This window comes from Thermobia domestica, chromosome 10, assembly GCF_964235325.1.
Source record: "Thermobia domestica chromosome 10, izTheDome1.hap1.1, whole genome shotgun sequence".
NCBI classification, from domain to species: domain Eukaryota; kingdom Metazoa; phylum Arthropoda; class Insecta; order Zygentoma; family Lepismatidae; genus Thermobia; species Thermobia domestica.
The window spans coordinates 9,667,529-9,690,501 of record NC_137463.1 but is presented as its reverse complement, the minus strand read 5'-3'; the positions used below and the strand labels follow the sequence as shown (position 1 = coordinate 9,690,501).

The 22,973-nt window shown below is 35.3% G+C and overlaps 1 protein-coding gene across 1 annotated transcript in view; it reads right to left on the bottom strand.

Annotated features, from left to right (window-relative positions):
* The window catches only part of LOC145662271 (ADP/ATP translocase 3-like), a 44,514-nt gene extending 26,310 nt beyond the window's left edge, over positions 1 to 18,204 (bottom strand). Inside the window, exon 1 of the mRNA XM_081727657.1 lies at positions 17,937 to 18,204. Within this exon, the coding sequence (XP_081583783.1) occupies positions 17,937 to 18,102 (166 nt within the window). The 5' untranslated portion in view covers positions 18,103 to 18,204. The remainder of the gene's footprint in view (positions 1 to 17,936) is intronic.
* Between the last annotated feature and the right edge of the window lie 4,769 nt (positions 18,205 to 22,973).

Below are 22,973 nucleotides of genomic sequence, written 5' to 3'. Positions count from 1 at the left end.
GGATTCTCCCGTTACCCGTTCAAAACGGGAATTTTCCTAATCATCCTCTGCATGATACTCGTTTTCATACTGTGTTGTACATACATTTGAGTCTCATTGTATTATGATTATTATCTTCCATAATCGAAATAACAGAACAGAAACGGGATTTTACTTATTTTCACTTTAAATTAATTTATTTCGAAATTTGATTTAAATCAACGATTTTTATTTAAAAAATCAAGTTATTTAAATCTTGATTAAAATCGTGATTTAAATCAGACTGATTTAAATCAATCCACCCTGCTTTATATTAAAGCAAATTACCGTTCTGTTAGAATATCTCACAAGCTTCCACACAAACCATTCCAATTTCTACCAAAATTTTCAGCTCTCTATCCCCCTCCCCGGCTCAAAAAAAAAAATTAAGATCTTGGTAAAATCTCAGTTCACCAAAACTAAACCATGTTCTAAAAAAAGTTAAGATTTTTCAAATCAAGATAAGATCATAACGAAAAAGCACTGTATATTTTCTCAATAACTCTCAGAAATAACATCGAAAGCTCAAGACCTATTCGATTCCATGAATATATTTAAATTAACTTAATTTTGGATAAAGGTTGTTTGGCTAAACTTCAAAAGTAATAGGCAAATTTAACAAGTTAAAAGGCAACAAGATTTCTTTATTAGATTTTTTTTTTTTTTTTTTAAGTTACACCCATTCTTGTTTATCAGTATAATTTGATTACGAACCTCTTGAGAATTTTAGTGAGCTGTCAACGGCGATTAATAATTACCTCGCACTTGCAACGATATTGCGATTGCTTCAACAGTTTCCAAGAGTTAAAAACTATGCTAAATTAATTTTACAGAAAGCTTTACTGTCTCCCAGGAACTAATCTACAAATAATAATATTTGGACAATAATGAATTAATTATTGATGGATGCTGTACGATACATATCAAATGAACAAAACCTGAATGTATAGACTGTAGTTGAAGTAACTGCACTTCTCAAGTAGTATTCTTGTAAGAAAATGGTTGGAACAATTAAGTTTTCCAGAATAAATTTCAGTGCTTACGCTTAGCCTCAGATTTCAGTAGAGAAAAACAAGTAGCGGCGCCACGTATACCCATGAGAAATTTGTATGACATTTTCTTAATGCAACCGGCAGTACAGCTAAGATTAGAAGGGAGATAGAATATATTATTGGAACGCTTAATTGATGGCAAGAAACAGGGTTGGCTGGTTTAAACCAAGGTGGTTTAAACCAGCTGTTAAAAAAAAAGAAAAAAAACCAACTGGTTTAAACCAAAAAAAAGAAGAAAAAAAACCAACTGGTTTAAACCAAAAAAAAAAAAAATGAAAAATGCTTTAAATCGTGTGAACTTCATAGTGACGTTTCCACATATCAAACCATCCGCATTACGTTTATCTACTTTTCACCTTTTAATCAAGGGGTCCCGTGTTCAATTCTCGGTCGAACCACAACCCATCTTTCAAGTGTAAACCAAGTAGCGATTCGAGGTGTCCCTCTAAGCGAAAGTCTTCTCCGTGATAACTTTGGTGTTTCATAAGGATGTTACGCCTAAACATACGAAATGAAATCTAATTATATATTTCTACTTAAGTGAATGCGTTTTATAAAGAAGCCAGGTTGCTTAAATATAGTGATAGAAATTGGCAAAATTTATCAACTGCCTACGTAGTTTTCAATATCAGCTTTGATTTGACTTTTAATTTTATTGAATGATATCTACATACCAAATTTGTAATTTAATACCTGTTTTAGCGTAGTGATTTTGAAACTTTCACCTTAAAATTTTACATATTTGGTCTAGGAATTAATTCGTGCGGTTGGTACGCACACATTGAAGCTGTAGTACAAACACAAAATACATAAATACCTTAAGAAAAATATTGTCCATCGCTAGCCACCACTTTCGCCCATCTGTCAGGCAATGTACGGATTCCGTGGCGAAAGAAGTCCTCATCCTTGGAAGCGATCCAGTCAGAGACCCATGTTTCGATATCTTCTGAAGAAGTAAACCGCTGTCCAATCAAATCGTTCATGCAATCGAACAAGTAGTAGTCCGAAGGAGCAACGTCTGGTGAATACGGCGGGTGGGGTAAAACTTCCCATCCGACATTTTCTAAATAGGTTTTGACCGGTTTTGCGACATGTGGGCGAGCGTTATCATGTTGAACAATAAGTTTATCATGTCTGTTCTCCCATTCTGGTCGTGTTCTGGCCAGAGCTTGCTTCAAACGCATTAATTGTCGTCGATAACGTTCTCCATTCATAGTTTCACCCGGTTGCAGCAGCTCATAGTACACCACACCTTTCATATCCCACCATATGCACAGCATAACCTTTGCACAGTGAATATCTCGTTTTGGTTGTGATGGACCTGGTTCACCTGGTTTCATCCAGGCCTTTTTTCGTTTAGGGTTCTCGTAATAGATCCACTTCTCATCACCCGTAATAATTCGATGCAGAAACCCCTTTCTGCTCTGTCGTTGAAGCAGCAATTCGCAAATGGTTTTTCGTCTTTCAACGTCTCTGTCTTTCAATTCATGTGGAACCCAATGTGACATCTTTTGAATCATTCCCATGGCTTTCAAGCGTTTGGAGACTGTTGCTTGATCAACGCCTAAAGCTGCTGCAAGTTGTTCCTGCGTTTGACACGAATCCTGCTCGAGCAATGCTGTCAATTCTTCGTCTTGAAATTTTTTTGGCTGTCCAGCTCGCTCTTGGTCTGCCAAGCCGAAATCACCACTTCTAAACCGTGCAAACCACTTCTGACACGTTCGCTCAGCTAGAGCATGGTCACCATACACTTCCACCAAAATACGATGACTTTCAGTCGCACTTTTCTGCATGTTAAAGTAATGCAGCAGGACACCCCGCAAAAACACTTTATCAGGCACAAATTGCGCCATGTTCACTTAACTACAAACTGGTGTTGTTGACGCTTTAATCCACTGCCCTATACTACGAACGATACGCGATGACAGGGGTTTGCAACACATGTGTGGATACACGGAACTGTGGGACGCTCCGTTCGTTGCGCCATCTCTTGTCCACCCGCACGAATTAATTCCTAGACCAAATACAAATATATTTAAAGTAATAACAGGATTTTCCCAATGGTTAAGGCGGGAGTTTCCCGATTTATATATAATTCTGTATAATGTTTTTACTTGTGTAACTATCTTTTTGTCCTGAAATGACTCTTGACAATTATATTAACAAGTAGGCCTGTGCGTTAAAATATTAAAAAATACTTTTGATAAAGTGGATAGTTTCAAATATCTAGGATCAATATTAACAGAGGAAAACCATATTCACGAAGAAATTAAATGTCGACTAAAAGCAGGGAATTTGTGTTACTATTCGGTTCAAAATATCTTGTCGCGAATTCTGTCGAGAAATTTGAAACTTAAAATATACAAAACGATAATCATGCCTGTTGTTCTGTATGGCTGCGAAACATGGTCGCTTACTCTGAGGGAAGAACATAGACTGAAAGTATTTGAGAACAAGACCCTGAGACGAATATTTGGACCCAAGAGGAACGGGAATGGGGAAACTTCATAACGAGGAACTACATAATTTATACGTTTCACCCAACATTATTAGGGTCTTCAAGTCTAGGAGGCTTAGGTGGGCGGGTCATGTAGCTAGAATGGAAGAAAGTAGAAACTCTTTCGAAGTCTTGACTGGAAGACCAATCGGAAAAATACCATTAGGAAGACCTAGGCGCAGATGGGAGGACAATATTAAGATGGATCTCGCAGAGATAGGAATACAAAGTAGAAACTGGATGCAGTTAGCGAAGGATAGAAGTCAGTGGAGAGCTTTTGTGAACGCGGCATTGAACCTCCGGGTTCCATAGGCTATAAAGTTAGTTAGGCCTATGGAAAGATCAGTACAACGTATTTTATCAGGAGTCCTCCGTGAGTGAGTCTGCAATCGCATTTGTGATCAATTAGTCCCAGTTTCGTGTCCAAATGGACAATTTCTCTTGGATGTAAGCCGAGAAGAGTTTTGGATTTCGCTTTAAGCTTATGCGACCCTTTCAGCATAACCTTGTTCTTGCATAATAACACCAAGGCGAAACAAACTAATTTCTGTCTATATTTAATATAAATACATAGAGTAAATTATTTAAACCAAAAAAAAAAAAAAAAAACTGGTTTAAACAAAAAACTGGGTTTAACCCCCCAAAAAAACATGTTTTTTTGTTTTTTTTAAATAAAAACCATGGTTTTTGCCAACCCTGGCAAGAAAGCAAGTTCTCGCTGTCTATTAGTTTCTACTCTATAACAAATAACATTTAAAACGGAAGTGGTTGATTTCTAACACTTCCGGTTTGAATATTATGAATCAACGAACTATTCCTAACTTTTGACTGCATCATCCTGTACAAAATTTACGGTGATCCATTGTCAGCTTGACGGACAAACAGGGTAAATAAATGGGTTTGGGCTACCCAAATCTTTTAAAACTTTTTCTGTTTTCCAAGCGTCTTCAGGACGTTCCAATAATTTTTTTCCACGGAATGATTAGTGGAGCAGCCAAGCTGGTAACACGCCTTCCACTTTTTTTCGAGTAATCATGGATTAAATTCCCGCTGCGAAGGGGACTCAATTTAGAGTTTTTAAAATCTGCCGTGCCATCCACTTCTTACATCATATTCAAAATAAAAGCAATTCTACTCCCGCTTGAAATAAACAGGCGAAGACTAATTCATCTATGGCATCATGCACGAGCACAAACATTTTTGGTTTTGTTTTAAATAGGTGGGGGATCGCGGTGGTTTAGTGGGAGAGCATTTATTTCTGGTGCGTGGGGTTCCCTGGTTCGATCCCAGTTGGCGCAAAGTGAGCTTTGTGGTGGACAAAGATGTGAGTGGGTTTTCTAGGATTCTAGTTTCCTCCCACGTCTCTGATTCCATCATTTCATTCATTTTTCATCAGTCTCCTTTCGCCTATACGGCATAACCTTGGGATGCAAAACCGAAATATTCAATTTCGTTTCTAACGGCGGGTGAAGAGACTGAATAAAGCATACTATTTAAATGCATAGTAATGCCATAAACTGAATTTTACCTGCTGTTGTCTTGTACTTCTATTTTAAAAAGATTATGGAAACTACATAATGCTGACTCAGGGTTCAGGGTAGCACAGTTTCTTAAACTGAGGCTTTATTGATTGACGGCGACCATTAGAAAATATTTTAAGCGTTGTATGGTGCGATATTATACTACTTTTCCACGCTTGTAATAGTGTTAAATTTAATAGCCATCTCTACTTCTTAAAGATTCCCGTACTGTGAAAGAACGGTTCTAGGAAATTCACCAATTTTCATGGCTCAAATGTGAATTGTTTCGCTGCATGAGGCACTCCGCGCCGCCGCCTTCTGGTCTCGCCTGGAACGAAGCCAAGATCGATTCGCAAGTGAGCAGAGTGACCTACATCTGAGATATCGACCGATATTCCTTTCTCGCGATCATCTACGGATCACAAAGTTTATGGGTAGTGTTTCGGAAATTTAAAAGTTCAAATTACTGATAGCTTTTAGCGCAATTTATTATTTTCTAATCAGTATAGCTCTCCGTGAAGTACAGAACACCTTTCTATTTGAGAAATATTAACGTTTGCAAGTGAGTAGGCCTATATATGTAATCACGTGTCATAAATCTAATTCATGCTATCCCCGATCTTAATCTTTACTTAGTTCGACTGCCAGTTTGCCATACATATACCTTCAAACTACAGGTAAAGGAACTGGCCACCCTACACATGTACAGACTTACTGAGCCCAAACATCTACGTCAAGAGCAGGGGGCCACGGTGACTCAGTGGTAGAGCGTTCACCTCTGGTGCTTGGGGTCTCGAGTTCGATCCCAGCCCCCGCCAAGTGAACTTTGTGGTGGACAAACACTGTGTGCGTGGGTTTTCTCGGGACTCCCGTTTCCTCCCACTTTCTTCATTCCACTATCTCATTCATTACTCATCATCACAGTCTCCTTTAGCCTAACCAGCATAACCACGGGACGTAAAACTCAAAGATTTCATTTCATTTTCCTTTCTATTTGAGAAATATTAACGTTTGCAAGTGAGTACGCCTATATGTGTAATAACGTGTCATAATAAACCTAATTCATGCCATCCCCGATCTTGGCGTTTACTTCAGTTCGATTGCCAGTTTGTCATACATATACCTTCGAACTACAGGTAAAGGAACTGGCCATCCTACACCTCTACAGACTTACTAAGCCCAAAAATCTACAAGAGCAGGTGAGCAAGGATATGCCTTTGAACAAAACGCGCAAACACTATATTCATTTGCTAAAATCCTATGGTCATGCTTTAAGCTGAATTGTTCATAAATCTTGCTGATGAATGCACTTAAAGATCCAACATTGAACTTCACTGTTCACGCCATTGTAAGTGAAAGCCTGAGTCCACGACGTGACCTATGCAAACTTCAAATTGCCTCACGAACTAGGTCAACCGACACGTACATTTACTGCTAACACTTTCACTAGTCTAATCCATCCAAGACGAAAAGCCAAAAAGGACAACTAGTCTTATTTAAAATTATGCGTAAGCGAATGTTACCAGATAGGAGAAAGTACAAGAAATGGGGTACTATACATATATAAAATAAATCCGTGCCTTCGTGGCAGGAGAACAGAGTTGAATTCCCAAAAAGCTCGTGCTTTCGGATCCCATGTTAAGCTTCGGTGCAAATCAAAATCTCAGCTTCAGAAAGGAAGCTACACTAAAGATCAACCGACTAATACAACAGTTAACACGAACGAATGATTTCACTAAAAAATTTCAACTCAACGAAACTGACTTTAAATCTGTCAAGATGCCACCATCAGCAATGAAATCAAGCTAAAGAAACCTGCATGCGCTACTGAAAAAGTTTACCACCTACGCTCATGCTATTTAGGTGAAAGGAGACCGATGAATCTGTTACGAAAGAATCTGTGGAATGAAAATGTGGAAGTAAGTTAAAGCCTTGAGGAAACCAGACCCTGTCTACCACAAACATTGATCGAACCAGTGACCCTTCGCAACAAAGGTGATGTTTATCACAACCACCGTGCCCCCTACAAGTTAAGTCTTCACACATTACGAAACTAAATATTCTCAGACTTAAGCAAGCATTTAATTGAACGCACAGCACTTAATTTTTAATTTGAGTTTCAAATTATAGCACAAAAAAGTCCTGGAAATACTATTAATCTACAAATAACGTGTGAATTTGCCAATTTATGAAATCTGTAACTGCAATACACGTTAATAAATAACCTTTTATAAATAAGGAAAGGGTACGAAATTTCAGGTCTGAATCCGCTGTTCAGATCAGAGTGCCTGGTCACCATTTTGGAAGGCAAAACGGCCAAATGTCTATCACCAAATTAAAATTATTTGGTCGCCAATGGTGATGTGGGAAACTGTCCCGCCCTGAATTACGTTAAAGTTGGAAGATAGTGTTAGAAACGTCCCGGTTTAATTTTCTTGATTTTACTGTAACGTTGGATAAACTACAGTGAGCGATTTTAGCCTGTAAGTTTGGGGCTCAAGTTGTCTTGGAGCCACACAATACATTTCACGTACAGATTAGATCTGTACTACTTCTATTCTTGGCGAGAACTGTACAAAACTAATCTGACGCAAGCGTGAAAAATTATCCAATGACAAGAAGACCAACATAAGGTTACCTTTGTTCCTATCATATCTGATTTAAATAAGAAAACTACTTCCGGTTTTAATATCTCTATAATGGGCAATAGCTGACTATTTGTGTAATGCTAGCAATCGATAACTCGTCACAATACACTCACTGCTGTACTTATACTGGGTGTATTAAAACCCCAAAATGAAATTTCATGACCTTTTCTTTACTAAACCATAACATTTCGTACCATCCTCAAGAGCGAATTTGGGTGCTAATTTGGCCGAATTTTCATGCACGAGAGAAGCCTGCTTTGCTTGCGATCTAGTAGAGTCTAAAGCCGATCATAGACATTTTTGGTGGTGAATTTTGACATTTTATAGAACAAAATTTTCTAGTCTGTACTTACATTTGAACAGATAATTCGTGACTCAAAAGCTAAATTTCGTGAATTTCGTCACCGATAGACACCCTGTTTTATATTAACTCTACCAGACACAACATGATTATGCGGAAAATTCTCAGATTTCAATTGCTCAGGCAAAACCACCCTGGTCTATACCAGACAAAATGCAACAGCAACATGTCAGGAAATTTCAAAAAAGGTCCAATGAAAAATTTCTAAGATTGTCTGTTCAGAGTGCACTGTACTTTAATGTATCATGCTACACATCTTAATAGCAAAGATTGTATATTTCTACACACTTTCACCGCTTTGCTCGATATTATACATATTTTGGTAAGAACTATACAGAACTGGCTCAATAGGAGGAAATAAGTTTCATTTTCAAAGTAAATCGAAATTCAAATGTGTATTTGTTTGAAAAAATACAATTTCCTTGAAATTCCTGGTAGACCAACTGGAAAACAATTGAGTCTTCTGCACTTTTAAAATTGTCATGAAACATTTCAACCAGGGTGGATTGATTTAAATCACTTGATTTTTTAAATAAAAATCGTTGATTTAAATCGAATTCCTAAATAAATTAATTTAAAATGAAGATAAGTAAAATCCCGTTTCTGTTCTGTTATTTCGATTATGGAAGTTAATAATCATAATACAATGAGACTCAAATGTACAGTATAGTATGAAAACAAGTATCATGCAGAGGATGATTAGGGAAAATCCCGTTTTGAACAGGTAACGGAGCAATCCTTCTTTCTTCTTTTCGTAAATTGGGTTTGGGTTTTAAAATCGTTAACTATTCCAACGGGGAAATCACCATTGACATTTAAGACGAAAATTCTTTTTTGTGCGTGTCTGTTTGTTTGTCCTCAGATAATAGGGCGTATTTAGAGGGGTCCTATCCCCTCTCCAATTTTTTTTTTTTTTTTTTTTTTTTGTTAATTTTATAACTTTAGGCGAAATTCATGTATTTCATGCCGCAAGCTGGTTCTGAGTTTTTAAAAATAGGCCCCTGCCAAATATCAGTTACTTTTGTGAAAAAAGTGTCTTTTTGATAAACGTTGCTGTACTTTTTCCTTAATGCTTGACGTTTTAAATTATATCACCTATTTTTAGGTGATATGGTAGAATCTTCATTATTCAATTTAAAAAGTACCAATAAGGCATTTTACTTCGTTTTCTGTAAGGCTGGAGGCATTTTAGAACACGTTACATATGCTTTCACGCAGGGTTGGCTGGTTTAAACCATGCAAAAAACGAAAAATGTTTGTAAAAGTGTAAGTTTTCGTAAAATCTTCAACACACACATTAGTGGGTTATCGCATGTCACTCCCGCATATTATTCCTATTATATTCAAATTTAAATTCCCCATTCATTACTCAAAGAAATTAGCCCTATACTACAAAAGCAACTTTTTTGTAAGGTTATGAATGTTTCTTTTGTGATTTTTTTAATAGTTTGTTATTATTGTTATGCAATTGCAATCAAAGGAAAATTCTAAATATTGTATCGTTTTAGTAATGTTTACTATTGATAATATACATCAAAATATCGTACTTTGGGGAAGGGGGTCATACAAATCCCCCGAGAGGCATTTACTGAAATCAGAAATATCTTTGGTATCTATTTATGTATAAATGGGTCAGAGCCAAAGTCGACTCAAATAATTGTTATTTTTATTCACTTTTCTTACTGATATGAAAATTACGTCGTTGTATTTCTTTAACTTGGACTAATCAAAGTCGTACTGAACTAATTTGGACTAAATTAGTTCTGTACTTTGCAGTATTTTGAAACTGTCCATATGTAATTCTGTATAATGGTTTCAATTGTGCAACTGTTTATCTTTTTGTCCTTCTGAAATGACTCTTGACAATTAGACAATTATATTAAAATTATGTAAAGATCAGTACAACGTATCAGGAGTCCTTCGTGAGTGAGTCGGCAGACGTATTGCATTTGTGGCCAATTAGTCCAGTTTTCAAGTTCAAATGGAGGACAATTTGTTTCGGATGTAAGAGACGAGAAACGGTTTGGACTCCGCTTTAAGCTTATGTGATCCGTTCCAGCACAACCCGGTTGTTGCATAATAACACCAAAGTGAAACAAACTTATTTTTGTTCATATGTGATATAAATGCATAGAGTAAATTATTTAATTACAAAAAAAAAAAAAACTGGTTTAAACCAAAATACCAGGTTTAAACAAAAAAACTGATTTTTTGGTTTTTTTTTTCAATAAAAACCACGGTTTTTGCTTACCCTGCAACGCCTTTCTGCGTTGAAGCATAGTGTGTGATGTGATAAATTTAAAAAGATATTTTTTTGTTATGGGTATTATTATTATTATTATTATTATTATTTGGCGGGTTACATTTTGCATTCAGAAGACTGAAATTTCGCACACTCGTTCAGTGCACCCCTTAATAATTTTCAGATGTTTTCAGATCTCTACGTGGAAACAGCGGGGTCCAGAGGGGCAAAAATGTTTAAAAAAGGATATTTTTAACAAAAAATAGCTTTTTTCGTGATTTTCCCGTCTCAGATGAAGACATATAAATTGTACCGTTTGAAAGGCTGTTCTATTCTGAAGAAAATGATGTACATACTATGCTCCTAGGATAAATAGGGATGTCTCAGGAAACTGTTACCTGAGATCCTGTTTTATACGGGAATCTGGGGTATTTGGGGAATATTATTTTTCACGGGCTTACTTTTGCACCTACAAGATTGAAATTTTGCACATTTACTCAGAGCACCCCTCAGTATTTTTCAGATTTGTTTCAGATCTGTCTTAAAACAGGGGAAGGGGTCCACAGAAGTAAAATTAAAAAAAAAAGAAATTTTTAACAGAAAATTCCTTTTTTCGTGATTTACCCGCCCCAGATACATGATGGAGACATTTGAAGGGTACTGTTTGAAAATTTGTTTTATTCTGAAGAGAATAATGTACAAATCATGATCTTAGAATAAATAGGGATGTCTGAGGAAATTTTTATATTAAATCCGGGTCATCTGGGGCATTGTGGGAATGTTCTTAGCTCATTGTTAAATAGTTCCCTCACTCTTACTACTCAAAAGAGAAGCTTGAAATTTTGTACACACATTTAGTACACCCCTTAGCATTTCCCAGTTGATTTTGAGATCCGTGCTGTAACACAGAGGTATCCAGAGGGGACCAAATTTAAAAAAAAAAAAAAGTTTAAAAAAATGCCGATTACTCTCAAAATTTCCCGCTTCAGGGACATGATAAGGAAATGTGAATGTTACCGTTTCAAAAGCTGTTCTATTCTAAAGAGAGTGATGTATGTACCATGATCCCAGGATAAATAGGAATGTTGATGTAGCTGCTTGACTGAAAGTCTATAATTTACCTTTAAAAAGAGCCAGAATTTAAAAGTGTTAAGAAACATTGTTTGGGATTGATATAGGTTAACGATTGGGGAGAATTCAAAATTCAACCCCAATACTTTCACTTAAATGGCATAATTAGCATTTAATACTAATTCCTAACGCTTTATCTTCAATTCGCGACTTGTATTATACCAGGAGAAATATTTGATTTAAATCAAAAAAATCGATTTAAATCAAAAAAATCAACAAAAATGATTTTTATTAAAAAAATCATGATTTTTTTCCACCCTGATTTCAACACATTAGGTCTTTATTATGCAAAAGATTTACATTGATTGAAATCTTAACGTAACCAAGTTTTGACGATTTCCCCAATTATCCGGACTATATAATTAAGATAATTGGGAGTTTTACTGTGAAGAGACTACTCTTCCCCTATACAGTAATAAAAAGTAACATCTTTCATTCAAAGTTAGTGTACATGGTTTTCTCAACGATTAACGCCCTTGAATCTTCCAAGCATTGTCGCGGTGCTGTATTAACCAAGATGTTTTCTCACAAGCACTTCACGTTATGTCATCGATTCTAAGTGGAATTACGCAACCACAAGCTTTACACCTGAAGTTTTGAATCTGTGCCAACGACTGCCAAGGCTCACACACAGAATTAACTGTACTTTATCAAGATCTGTAGAAAAAAATAACAGCCATGTTACAAAAACATTTTGATGAGCATGGTAGTCTGATGATCAGACTAGAGGCTATAAAATGGTAGTTAATATGAAATAGGGACGATAAATCTCCACTATTCATCTTATGGTCTCAACCTCAGCTCCATGTAGACTTAGGTATAAATATTTGACTCGCCTGCCCTCATTTTTTGATCAGTTGTATCTAGTAAATCTAGTTAGGTAGTTTACAGCAAGACAATTCTTATTGGAGACATCTTCGAAAGGAAACTTATAGCGTTTCTTAATGGAATATCTAGATCAGGAAAAATTCACTGTTAAGTCTTACTAGTGTATGTCAGTATGAAATAGGGCTGCTACTAGTTCCGATTTTGGAGAATGTTCTGCGTGCCGACGTAGCTGTCGAAACTTCAGTTATGCAGAACTTTTAAAACAAGAGGAAACTTTAAACTTGGTTGCCAGGCATATTGCTACCTGCCTGCTACTCTTGTAAACTCCCTTTTGGAATTGGTAAGAGGCTTCAAGGCAGCAACAAGTAACTAGAAATTACATTTAAATACGAGAAGCAGTAGCAGTAGACAGTGGCAGCAGCTGAAGCAATAACTGTATTGTTCCTACTACGAAAATTATATTAAAGTATTAGGATAGTTAACTATTTTTTAGTTGGATGTATTACAGGTATGTAATATATAGGTTTTAAATTGGGCATATTATATATTATGGGAAATTGTCTTATTTTCCTTTCACCAATTTGACATTCGCTCTTTACTATTGAGAGCTATATATTATGGAAAAATGTCTGCTACATTTCCCCTTCCCCAATGGCTACATGAAGCGTCCCGATAGTTTGCCTTGGAAATGTGGCAATAATACTATGAAAGGGTGGGTAAAGTTAGGAAAAAATGGAAATCCAAACAGTTTTTTTTTCTTCTTTCTTAAATTTAATGTCACTTTCAGTAGCAAGGCTCAGACATGGGCCAACAGATTAAAGAGGGGTCCGAACCACACTGAATCTAATCCCGGTCTCCAGCGTCAAAGACCCGTACGGTAAACATAGCCAGGAGGGATTTTTTAAAAAATATTTATTTTCCTCTCACCAGGAAATACAATGAGAGTAAATATATAGATTATAGAAATAGTTCAGCTAAGACCTGTACTAACAGGGTTGCGAAAAACCTCAAAATTTATAAAGAAACAGCCCAGTGAGTTTTATTTGACAAAACTGGGGTTTATTAAATTTTGTATGTATATTTAAATTCATATTCCTACATAAAATACCATTTAAGGATTCATGTTCTATTGTGTACTATATGAACGGAGTTTCATTGTGGGGCCACGGTGGTTCACCTCTGGCGTGGATTCCAGGTCTGATCCGAGCTTCATTAAGTGAGATTTATGTTGGTCAAGCACTGTTTGAATGCTTTCTTGAGGTTCCCCAGTTCCCTTCCACTATTGTCATGCCACAATTATACCATCACAGTCTCCTCTAGGCTCGGTATCAGTCATTCATTGAACTTAAATCATCATCATAGGTATTTTGTTCTTACTGGCAGGTCATTGAACTTAAAACACTATTAAAAATGTCTACAAGCGAATCCATGAAGCCCCAACCTAGTTTCGTAGGACACTGCACCATACACACTAGTTTATATTTTGAATTCTAGAAAGAAAATCTTTAGTAAGAAAAAGATCTAATTCTATATAATAGGAATAAAAGCCCCAATACACTCAGGGTTCAAAAATCCCTGAGCCAGACAATTCTGAATAATTTCTTTGGTTTCCCTAAAAACACGCCAAGCAAATACTGGGATATTATCTAAAGTTCAGAAGCCACAGGTAAAATACGGCTTATTAAATAGGCCTAGATGCTTAAAAATAGTGTTTTCCTTTTTCGAAGAACTGAAATGTTGGATTTAGGAAAAAAAAAAATTCCAGCTGCCGATTTGCTTTCTAACAATAGATTTAAGTCTAATATACCTTCATAACAATTGTACTATACCGTACGTTACATATTCCTCAAGATACACAAAAATTCGTGAGTTTCACGATCTGATTGCCATTATCGTTGAAGATAGAGATAGGTCTTAAATAATTTCGTTTTCTTAAGTGAAGTATGTGCACTTTGTAATTACTCATACATTGAGAAAATTTTATTAACTATACTAAGACGCGAATATATATTACACAAAAACAAAGGGAATGTAGTTGCATCACCTTTCACTCCACAGTAGCTGAAATGTCCGTCCCTTGCACGAGAATAATTAGGTTCACGGAAAATTTAGTCTCCTCTCCCCCTTAAAATACGCATGTCCATGAGAGTAATAATGTTCATAAAATGTTCTATTTTTGGTATAAACATTGAATCCTCTTCTCCATTAGTATACACCCTTCAAGCAAAATAACAAGATAAAATCCCAGCTTGACGTAAGCGTACAGGTTCAAAAATTCATTTGAAACTGTTGAACAGTTTTCCTGACACACGATCACAAACAAGCAACAGTTTTAATGTTAAGGTATTACAGAAAATTCCCCCTTCTCCCAAATTTTTCAGGTATTTTTGCTTTAAATTTTGAACCCCTTATGCTGCAATTAGAATCTGTCCTTCAATCAAAACTCAGTTCACGGTAGGTAGTAACCGTCTTCTAAAGTACACTCATGTCCAAAATGATTGTCGCATATCTGTCTTCTTGTAGAAATATAATTTGATAATGATTTTGCGGGGTACTTTTAATTCTGATACTATGTGTATAATTGGGAAGTGTATATTTGTGGTAAATTTTATAGGAAAATAAATACGAAAATTAAAATGAATAAAACAAAATGTTTCTAAATAGACGAAGTTTTATTTTAGTTTTCTTGTTCTTATTAACTGCTCTTTTGACATGAAATTTGCCACATACATGTCTTTGCCGACTATACGCATACTAACATTATAAGAAATACCGGGCGAATTCGTTAAGTTATATTGCTACAACAATGTATTTATAGACATGCGACAATAATTTTGGACATGAGTGTACATTTCAAAGTACCGTATTGAATAGTTTCCCCTATTGGAGAAGTCAAACAGGCAATGTCACTTCAATATGAACAAAAATTATTGAAAATGCCCCCTCTGCTTAAACTAAAATTTTCAAAAACTGCGGGTTATTCTGACCCTTTGCCCCAGAACACGCATTTTGATCAAAGTAACAAAAACTCAGTTCGAAGTATGTGATAGCTACCCACAACCAAAAATTAATTCAAAACAGTTTACCCGTATTCCTTTGATACGATCACAAACACGAACATTCTCACTTTTATATAATGGATTACAGATGAATGCTGTTGCAGAGAATTTGATCAATCACAAACTTAGTTATGCATGATCCCCTAAATTTTAAATAGCACTTACTACGGTGGTGATCTCGAGAAACACATATTTTAAGCTACTTCTGAAAGGTGTTAAGAAATACGGTTGAAGAAAAACATTGAGGTTATTTTAATCCAAGTTTTGAAGTACCTTTTTTTCTGGGGGGGAGGGGAGTACCCAAAACACAGCAGGGATAATTCCAACGACTAACAGCCAGCCCAAAATAATGTTATCGACTCCTGAAAAAGGTTAGTTTCCAATTTGGGAGGAAAGTTATACCAAACTAATAATGTAGAAAGTTGACAAATATTTCTGTAGTAAGAGATACAACTAAAAGCGTACTGTCATTCGGAAAAATGCACTACCCCAATTAGTCTCGAACCCAACCAACCCCTGCGGGGCTTCTAACCCGTTCCTACTACTACTTATGGTGGGGGAGATACTACGTATCAGCGAAAGTCTCCATACTTGAATCCATGAATTATGATTTTCTGTAGGTGACTTACAAAATGTTCCTTATGGCGGGAGTTACTTACAAGGCCGCCGATTCACTTTACGAGGGCATACATGACATTAATGGACATTCCGTGAAAGGTTGCCACCACAACCCACGGATTCTATGAAACAGATGAGACAGGTAAAGCTGGTGTGCACACGGTGCAGAGTCAGGAAACAGTGGGCGCGTTAGCGACGGTGAGTATGCGCGTGAGAATGGTGGAAATATCCTATGTATGCAGGTGAAGTGCAGGCACATCATTCGAAATAATTATTGAAAAGTTTTAACACTTTCATTGATTATCCCCTTATTGTCCTCCAAAAGATTTACGCTGGGCAACATGACATTACCCCCCTCATCATAGATTAAACTCAAGGCGGCCACCAAAATAACTTAAATTACGATTTTCCAATATTTTTAAACTCTGAAGTTTCGTAACACAAGTGGGATAGCGTTAAGTTAGTTTAGTTTTAGTTAGGCTCGATGTTCCTGGAACTATGCGGTAAATCACCCGAGAAAATTCCTATACATTTTCATTATTTACATCTCTTGAAACAACATTCAGTATTTCTTCTGTAAATCTTAATTCTATAGATACCAAACCAGTGGGAAGGATCTAGAACACAGGTCCCCACATATAGGATGGTTCCTTTCCGTACCAAAGTTTAATATTAAATTCAAATAGTATTGCGGAGCGAACATCAGCGAGTGAAGGCGGGTTAGAGCTCCGCAGGGTACGTTGTTTTCGGTCCTTATTACAGCTAAATGGGAAGGAAGACCTGTGTTCTAGAACCTTGCCCAAACCTGTTATAGTACCGGAAAAATATTCAGTTGAAAACAGACCAGCACAATGACTACCATTAAATTACATCTGCAAGCAGTAGCGACCCATCCCCACAGGAGTAATCAAACATGTATATAAATAAATTTATAACTTCGAGCGAGAGTGTTCAATGCGAAAATCTTCAACACATGTAAATATGAAGTAGCGAGACTGCATTTTTTTTTTTTTTTTCGAAATACAGGAAAGACTTGTTCTGTTGAAGATCGCAACCGAACTGCTGTGTGTGTGTCCAAGTTACAAGCAAACAGCATTAACATACTGCCTTACTCAAATAGAAAATGCTCCTCTAGCCACATAATCACGTCTTGTAAGACCTAAATTAGTTTAAAAACTCAAAGGAACTTTTAGTCGAATTACAGGTGTTCTTTGAAAATTTAAACAAATTGGATTGTTTTTAACTTATTTTTAATTGTACCTAGTTTTAGTTATATTTGTATTTACATCATGTAATTAAAATACGATACATTAAAACAAATTATGCCGGTTTATGAATCATGCTATTGAACGAACATGGCGTCCGAGCTGCCGGCTATCTATACAGGGATTAACCTATTGACGTCAAAACCAGGCATGAGCACTGCCACTCTGCAGTACAATTACGTAACCTAATTTTTGTGGCAATGAAACTGTACTATAGCAAAAGGAAAGCGCAATCGGATCTTATGCCTCTTAGTATCGTAATGAGGCCATTAAAATTAGATCAATGTGCGCATGACCTGCATTGGCTTGCACATACTTGCTTCCCTTTTCTCATTTTCAGACATGGTACAGTTCCAGGAAAAGTACAGTGTAAACTGAATATTACTACCGAACATTTACGAAATATCAAACTGTTCATATTTCATAACAGTACTATCCATCATGAACACTGTACAAGTTCAAACCAGGTGTTTTACATTATTCCAATTACCGCGTGTATCACTGCTCCGTCCGGCAATTTATACGGTCCTCTGACTATGAATAATTTTCATACTAATTCCGTGATTCAAATCTCAAGTTCTTTTTCTAGAAAAATAAAATCTGGAATTGCACTTAAAACATTAGTAGCCTCATAGAAATAGGTGTAGGGAATCTTTTTTTTTTTTTTTTTTCCTTATAGCTAATAAATGGTACTTACCCTTGTATTGTTTTTCCACGGAAATCTGCTTGGATACATGTTGCACTTGAAGTAATAACTTCACTCGTTCGATCGGGGCTACTGCGGTTTTGGAAATAGCCGCGGCTACACCGCCAGCGACAAAGTCCTTAAGAAAAGCAATGGGATCGGCTAATCCTCCTGACATGGCGACGAAAAAAGAATTTCAACCAAATAGAGAGAGAGAGACGAGAACCTCGGCCAGCCACGCAACGTCACAGCCCGAACTGGAGACCGAGACAGGTCGCACGGGTGGTATATCTAACTGCACTAGCCAATCTCAAGCTGCCACGTCACAGCGGCTTCCGTTTCCGGCACCTCTTGTGGATGAAGTGCAAAGTGAAAATGCTTTTTGTCGATCGGCAGAAATTTTAAGTTTTATTAATAATATCTTTTAAGAATAAGAAGCCTAATACAAGAAAAGGAATAAAGTAATAATTTTAACAGCCAACGAACAGAATATACAGTGTAGATAAGTCTGTAAATAGTTCCCGTTATTCTTTGCCGTAATAGATAGAATTCAATAATATTATATACAGTATATAAAAAAGAATAGTATATTTTAAATAGGTTTTTACATTAATTTTCTATAAATAAGTATTGTGTTAATGTGCTATCAATAGTCCAATTTACTCTACTAAGTTATGAATGCGAGAAGATCTATAATGCATTGCCGCAGCGGTGAGCAGTGATAGATCTCTACCAAGGTAGTAATTCTCAAACTGTGATACGCGTATCCATCAGCCACTAGTGGCATACACAAGAGCAGGTTTCCATATTTTAACTTCCCTTGAGCAAACCAAAAATAAACGTATTAAGATTGCGTACGCTATTGACAGCGAAATTAAAAATAAAATTTCGAATTCTTAGTTAATTGGAGTTTAACATGCATTTCCTGAACCGAACCTAAATGAGGCGGGACCTGAACCACTAGTTGGTTTATATCCGAGGTAAATTGCTTCACCGGGAATCGGGCCCGGGACCACGCGCACGAAAAGTACACATGCTAGCCATTTGTCTATGAGGAGCACTCACATTTTCAATTCCACTTTATCTGTGAGAAATGTCTTACATTTTTTTTTTTATGAATAATGTAGCAATACTCTATAATTTAACTTTTTCTGCACAGTAAGCGCTTTTCAATCCGGTACGTTCGGGAGCATGACCGTGATAAATTACATATTTTGCCAGATTATCGAGCGTCAATACAGTTTTAACGGGAAACCCAAAGCTAAATCACTATACATAAAATGCAAATCTTTAACGCATGTATTTTACATGTTTAAGTACATTTTCAGTTTTATTAGCACTTGAAACTTCAAGAACATCTTAAGGGGACATTTGCCATTTTGAGATTTACTAATATTAATGCATTACTCATGTTCTGTCTGTATGAAAACACTATTACATTGACTATATGTATGATTAAAAGTGATTTTATACAAAATTAGATAATTAATTACTGCATAATTAATTATTAATTATGCATTTTTATTACGTGTTTTTCTCTGTAATCAATTGTCAGAAATATTTTTGTAAAAAAGTATATGATTCTTTACACATTTCTCATTGACATAAAATAATAATACACGTCAATATCGTGACAGATATTAAATTATTATTAATTGAAAATGGAAAAGTGCATTGCTGATACTACTGAATTCCGTATGAGGAACAAACTTTCAGTTTTGAGCACTATTTTTGTGAAAAATACTTTATTTATTCCTATATATTGCATATCAGGCAAATCCCTATATATTTGTCTTTTGATTGGTACCACAGTTTTGGATATAGACATATGCATTTCAAAGTAAAACATGAAACAATTTCGTAATATGTAAAATGCCACCCTCTTGGATTGTGAGGTGGCGCCTCCCACTTCAGGCGACGTTTTTTTTCGGAACTTCTTGCAGTCTGCATAAGTCTTGACAGAGTTACCAACGCACAGTTTTATTCAGCTAGTGTTTTAGAAATGGGTCGTACGCGGCGATGTCCTTCCAGAAGTAGGAAGAGAAATAAGCATTCTAAGGCTATTCGTTTATCTTGGATAAAAAGGCGTAAAATAGAAGATAGCTCCAAGTGTGACACTTCTGTTTGTGTATCTTTGGAAGAAACAAGTGGAAGTTCTATGGAGGTTCCAATTGCAAGGGATGAATCAAATGATAAAGAAAGGTGAGATTTATTTTACTTTCCATCCTGATTATTAATTACTTTGAACCAACATAAAATGATTCTTTTATAAAATTGTTATCATTCTATCTAAATGTATACAGGGAAAGAACATTGTAAATCCAGTTTTATTGATTTTATACCAAAACTCATTTTTGTAGTCTGACTGAGCGTGTTCTTTACGCATATAGCTGCTTTTAACATCCAATTTACAGAGGAATGATCAAAATTTTTTACCACTTTGAGTAGTCCAAAACATCGTGTGCAACGCATACTTTTACGGTTGGGTGCAATCTCAAAATCGAAGAAAAAAAATGTACTTACCATGTTCTTTCCCTGTACCCTTCACATGTTTCACTAATCTTTTAGTGGATTATTATAATATTGCTAGGTGTATTATTTTTTTAAAAATACAATTACGTGAATCATTTGCGTGTTTAATTTTATACAGCGATACATATAATAATAGTATTATGCGCAATGTTATATATGAAGGGCTTGGAACAATATGCCACATTTTTAAAAAAAATCACTATTTTTAGGACCTTGCATATCTTACGACCTGCAGTAGTCGATTTGGCTTTAAAGAAGTGGGGGAACACTCTCTATGTATTAATATAAAATGCTCTAATACATTGAATAACAAAATTATTTTGTAAGATTCCGGGGTAACGCGTTCCAGAACGAAATAAAGTAGGGGAACGGATATTTGATTTTCTGGTAAATGGAGAACGACGTTCTCCGTATTTCCTCCAAATCGACCACTGATAACCCGTTGATCTTGACAAGTTTGCAAAAATCGAAATTAGGATCAGTAGATATAGTAAGTATTCTTGTTTAAATTACTTTTTTATGAAGCAATGGCAAATTTCACTTTTCTCTCTGATCATAAATATATATTAGTTTAGAGTCCCTTGTCAGCAGCGAGGCTATATGAAACATGGACCTACTGGTTAACATGGAATCCGAACCACAATCGTTCTATGCTCTCCCTTCGGGACTCGAACCCAGGACCCCTTGCAGAGAAGCGCACGTGCTAGCCACTAGACCAGCGACATATATATATATATATATATATATATATATATATATATATATATATATATATATATATATATATATATATATATATATATATATATTGCATCTTATGTCTGAATATTATGTGTTTGTATATGTAGGTATTTTAGGAAATGTATTCTACCTTATTTATTAAGTGTTTACTTTTATTGGTTCAATAATAGTCTATATATACCCTAATACACTTGCCATCTTCTTTGATACTGTTTAGAATTCACCTGAATTAGATGCTTTACAAAAACTTGTTTTAATATACAGCTAAAATAAAAAATCTGGAATTAATTTAATTGACAACATATAGAATTACAATAAGGATTAAACGATTATTTTACTTTAGGACTATTAATATTTCAGACTTGAAGAAATGTACTTTACTCGACTCATTCTATCACACATTTTATAATGGTTTACTGCTAAAATATGTACACTTCGAGGAAAATCACCTGCTAAATTGTTCATTGTAACTGAAGGTTTAGAGGAAAAAGTAATTATATATATATATATATATATATATATATAGTGGCGGATCCAGGATATGATCAAGGGAGGGGCTAAACCATAATTTGTCGTTTTATCCAGTGTAAAGCAGAATTGAAGCCCATTTTATCCAATGTAAACCTGAGCGTCAAGGGGGGCTATAGCCCCTTAGCCTCCCTTTGGATCCGCCCTTGTATATATATATATGTATGTATATATATATATATATATATATATATATATATATATATATATATATATATATATATATATATATATATATATACATTGTTCACTAACTTAAAAGGCTTTTTTTTCGTGTGATTTATTTCTCTCATTTAATTTCAACAATACATATTTTCTTTATGTATCGAAATGTTACTTTAAAAAAAAAGTCTGAAATTCAAACTTTAAATCTATACGTAATTTATTAGTGGAAAGCTATTTAAAAAATCATGCTTAATTTACAGATTATTCCTACTAAATAATTTTTAGAAATCCTTGGTCAACTCACACCTGAAGGGGACTCAGCCTCCTACAACAACATTCAGTTGTTTGTTTACATCAAAGATTCCGGCAGCGTGATTTTCGCCCTCAACTTTTTTTTTTTTTTTTTTTCGTCGTGGCTTTTGCTCCATATGATTTTCTACTCTTGGTTATTCCCCGAAAAGTCATGAAACCGAGTCTAAAATTGCACTGTTTTAATCTATCTAAATTGCAAACCAAAGAACAAAACCAGTTTCACATTTGAACTTCATATAAAAGTTACTTTTTTGGTTTTAATTTTCGAGCGACAATAGGAGATAATATAATAGTCATAGAGAAGAAAATCTAATTCAAATGTTTAAAAAGATAAACACATTTCGCAGTCCTACATACAGGAAAAAAGTAATTTTTGACCATCTGTCCTTCAATTATTCACCCTATTCATATAAGCCATATCGTTCAACATATAAGCACTAAATTTCTATAAATTTCATTTTCATTTCTATAATTTATTATTATTATTATTATTATTATTATTATTATTATTATTATTATTATTATTATTATTATTATTATTATTATTATTATTATTATTATTATTATTATTATTATATGTCATTTCAGCTCTGACACTGAGTCTCTACCATCTCTTGTAGTGGAGCCCGAAACAGAGATTGTTAGTCGCAATGACTTTCCAAATGGCTACCGAATTGTAAATTTAGGACACATTCTCAAGTGGTCCATAAAGCTCCAAGAAAACCACAGAAAGATATGTGTCTTAGGAAAAATGGATTTTCATAGAGAGAG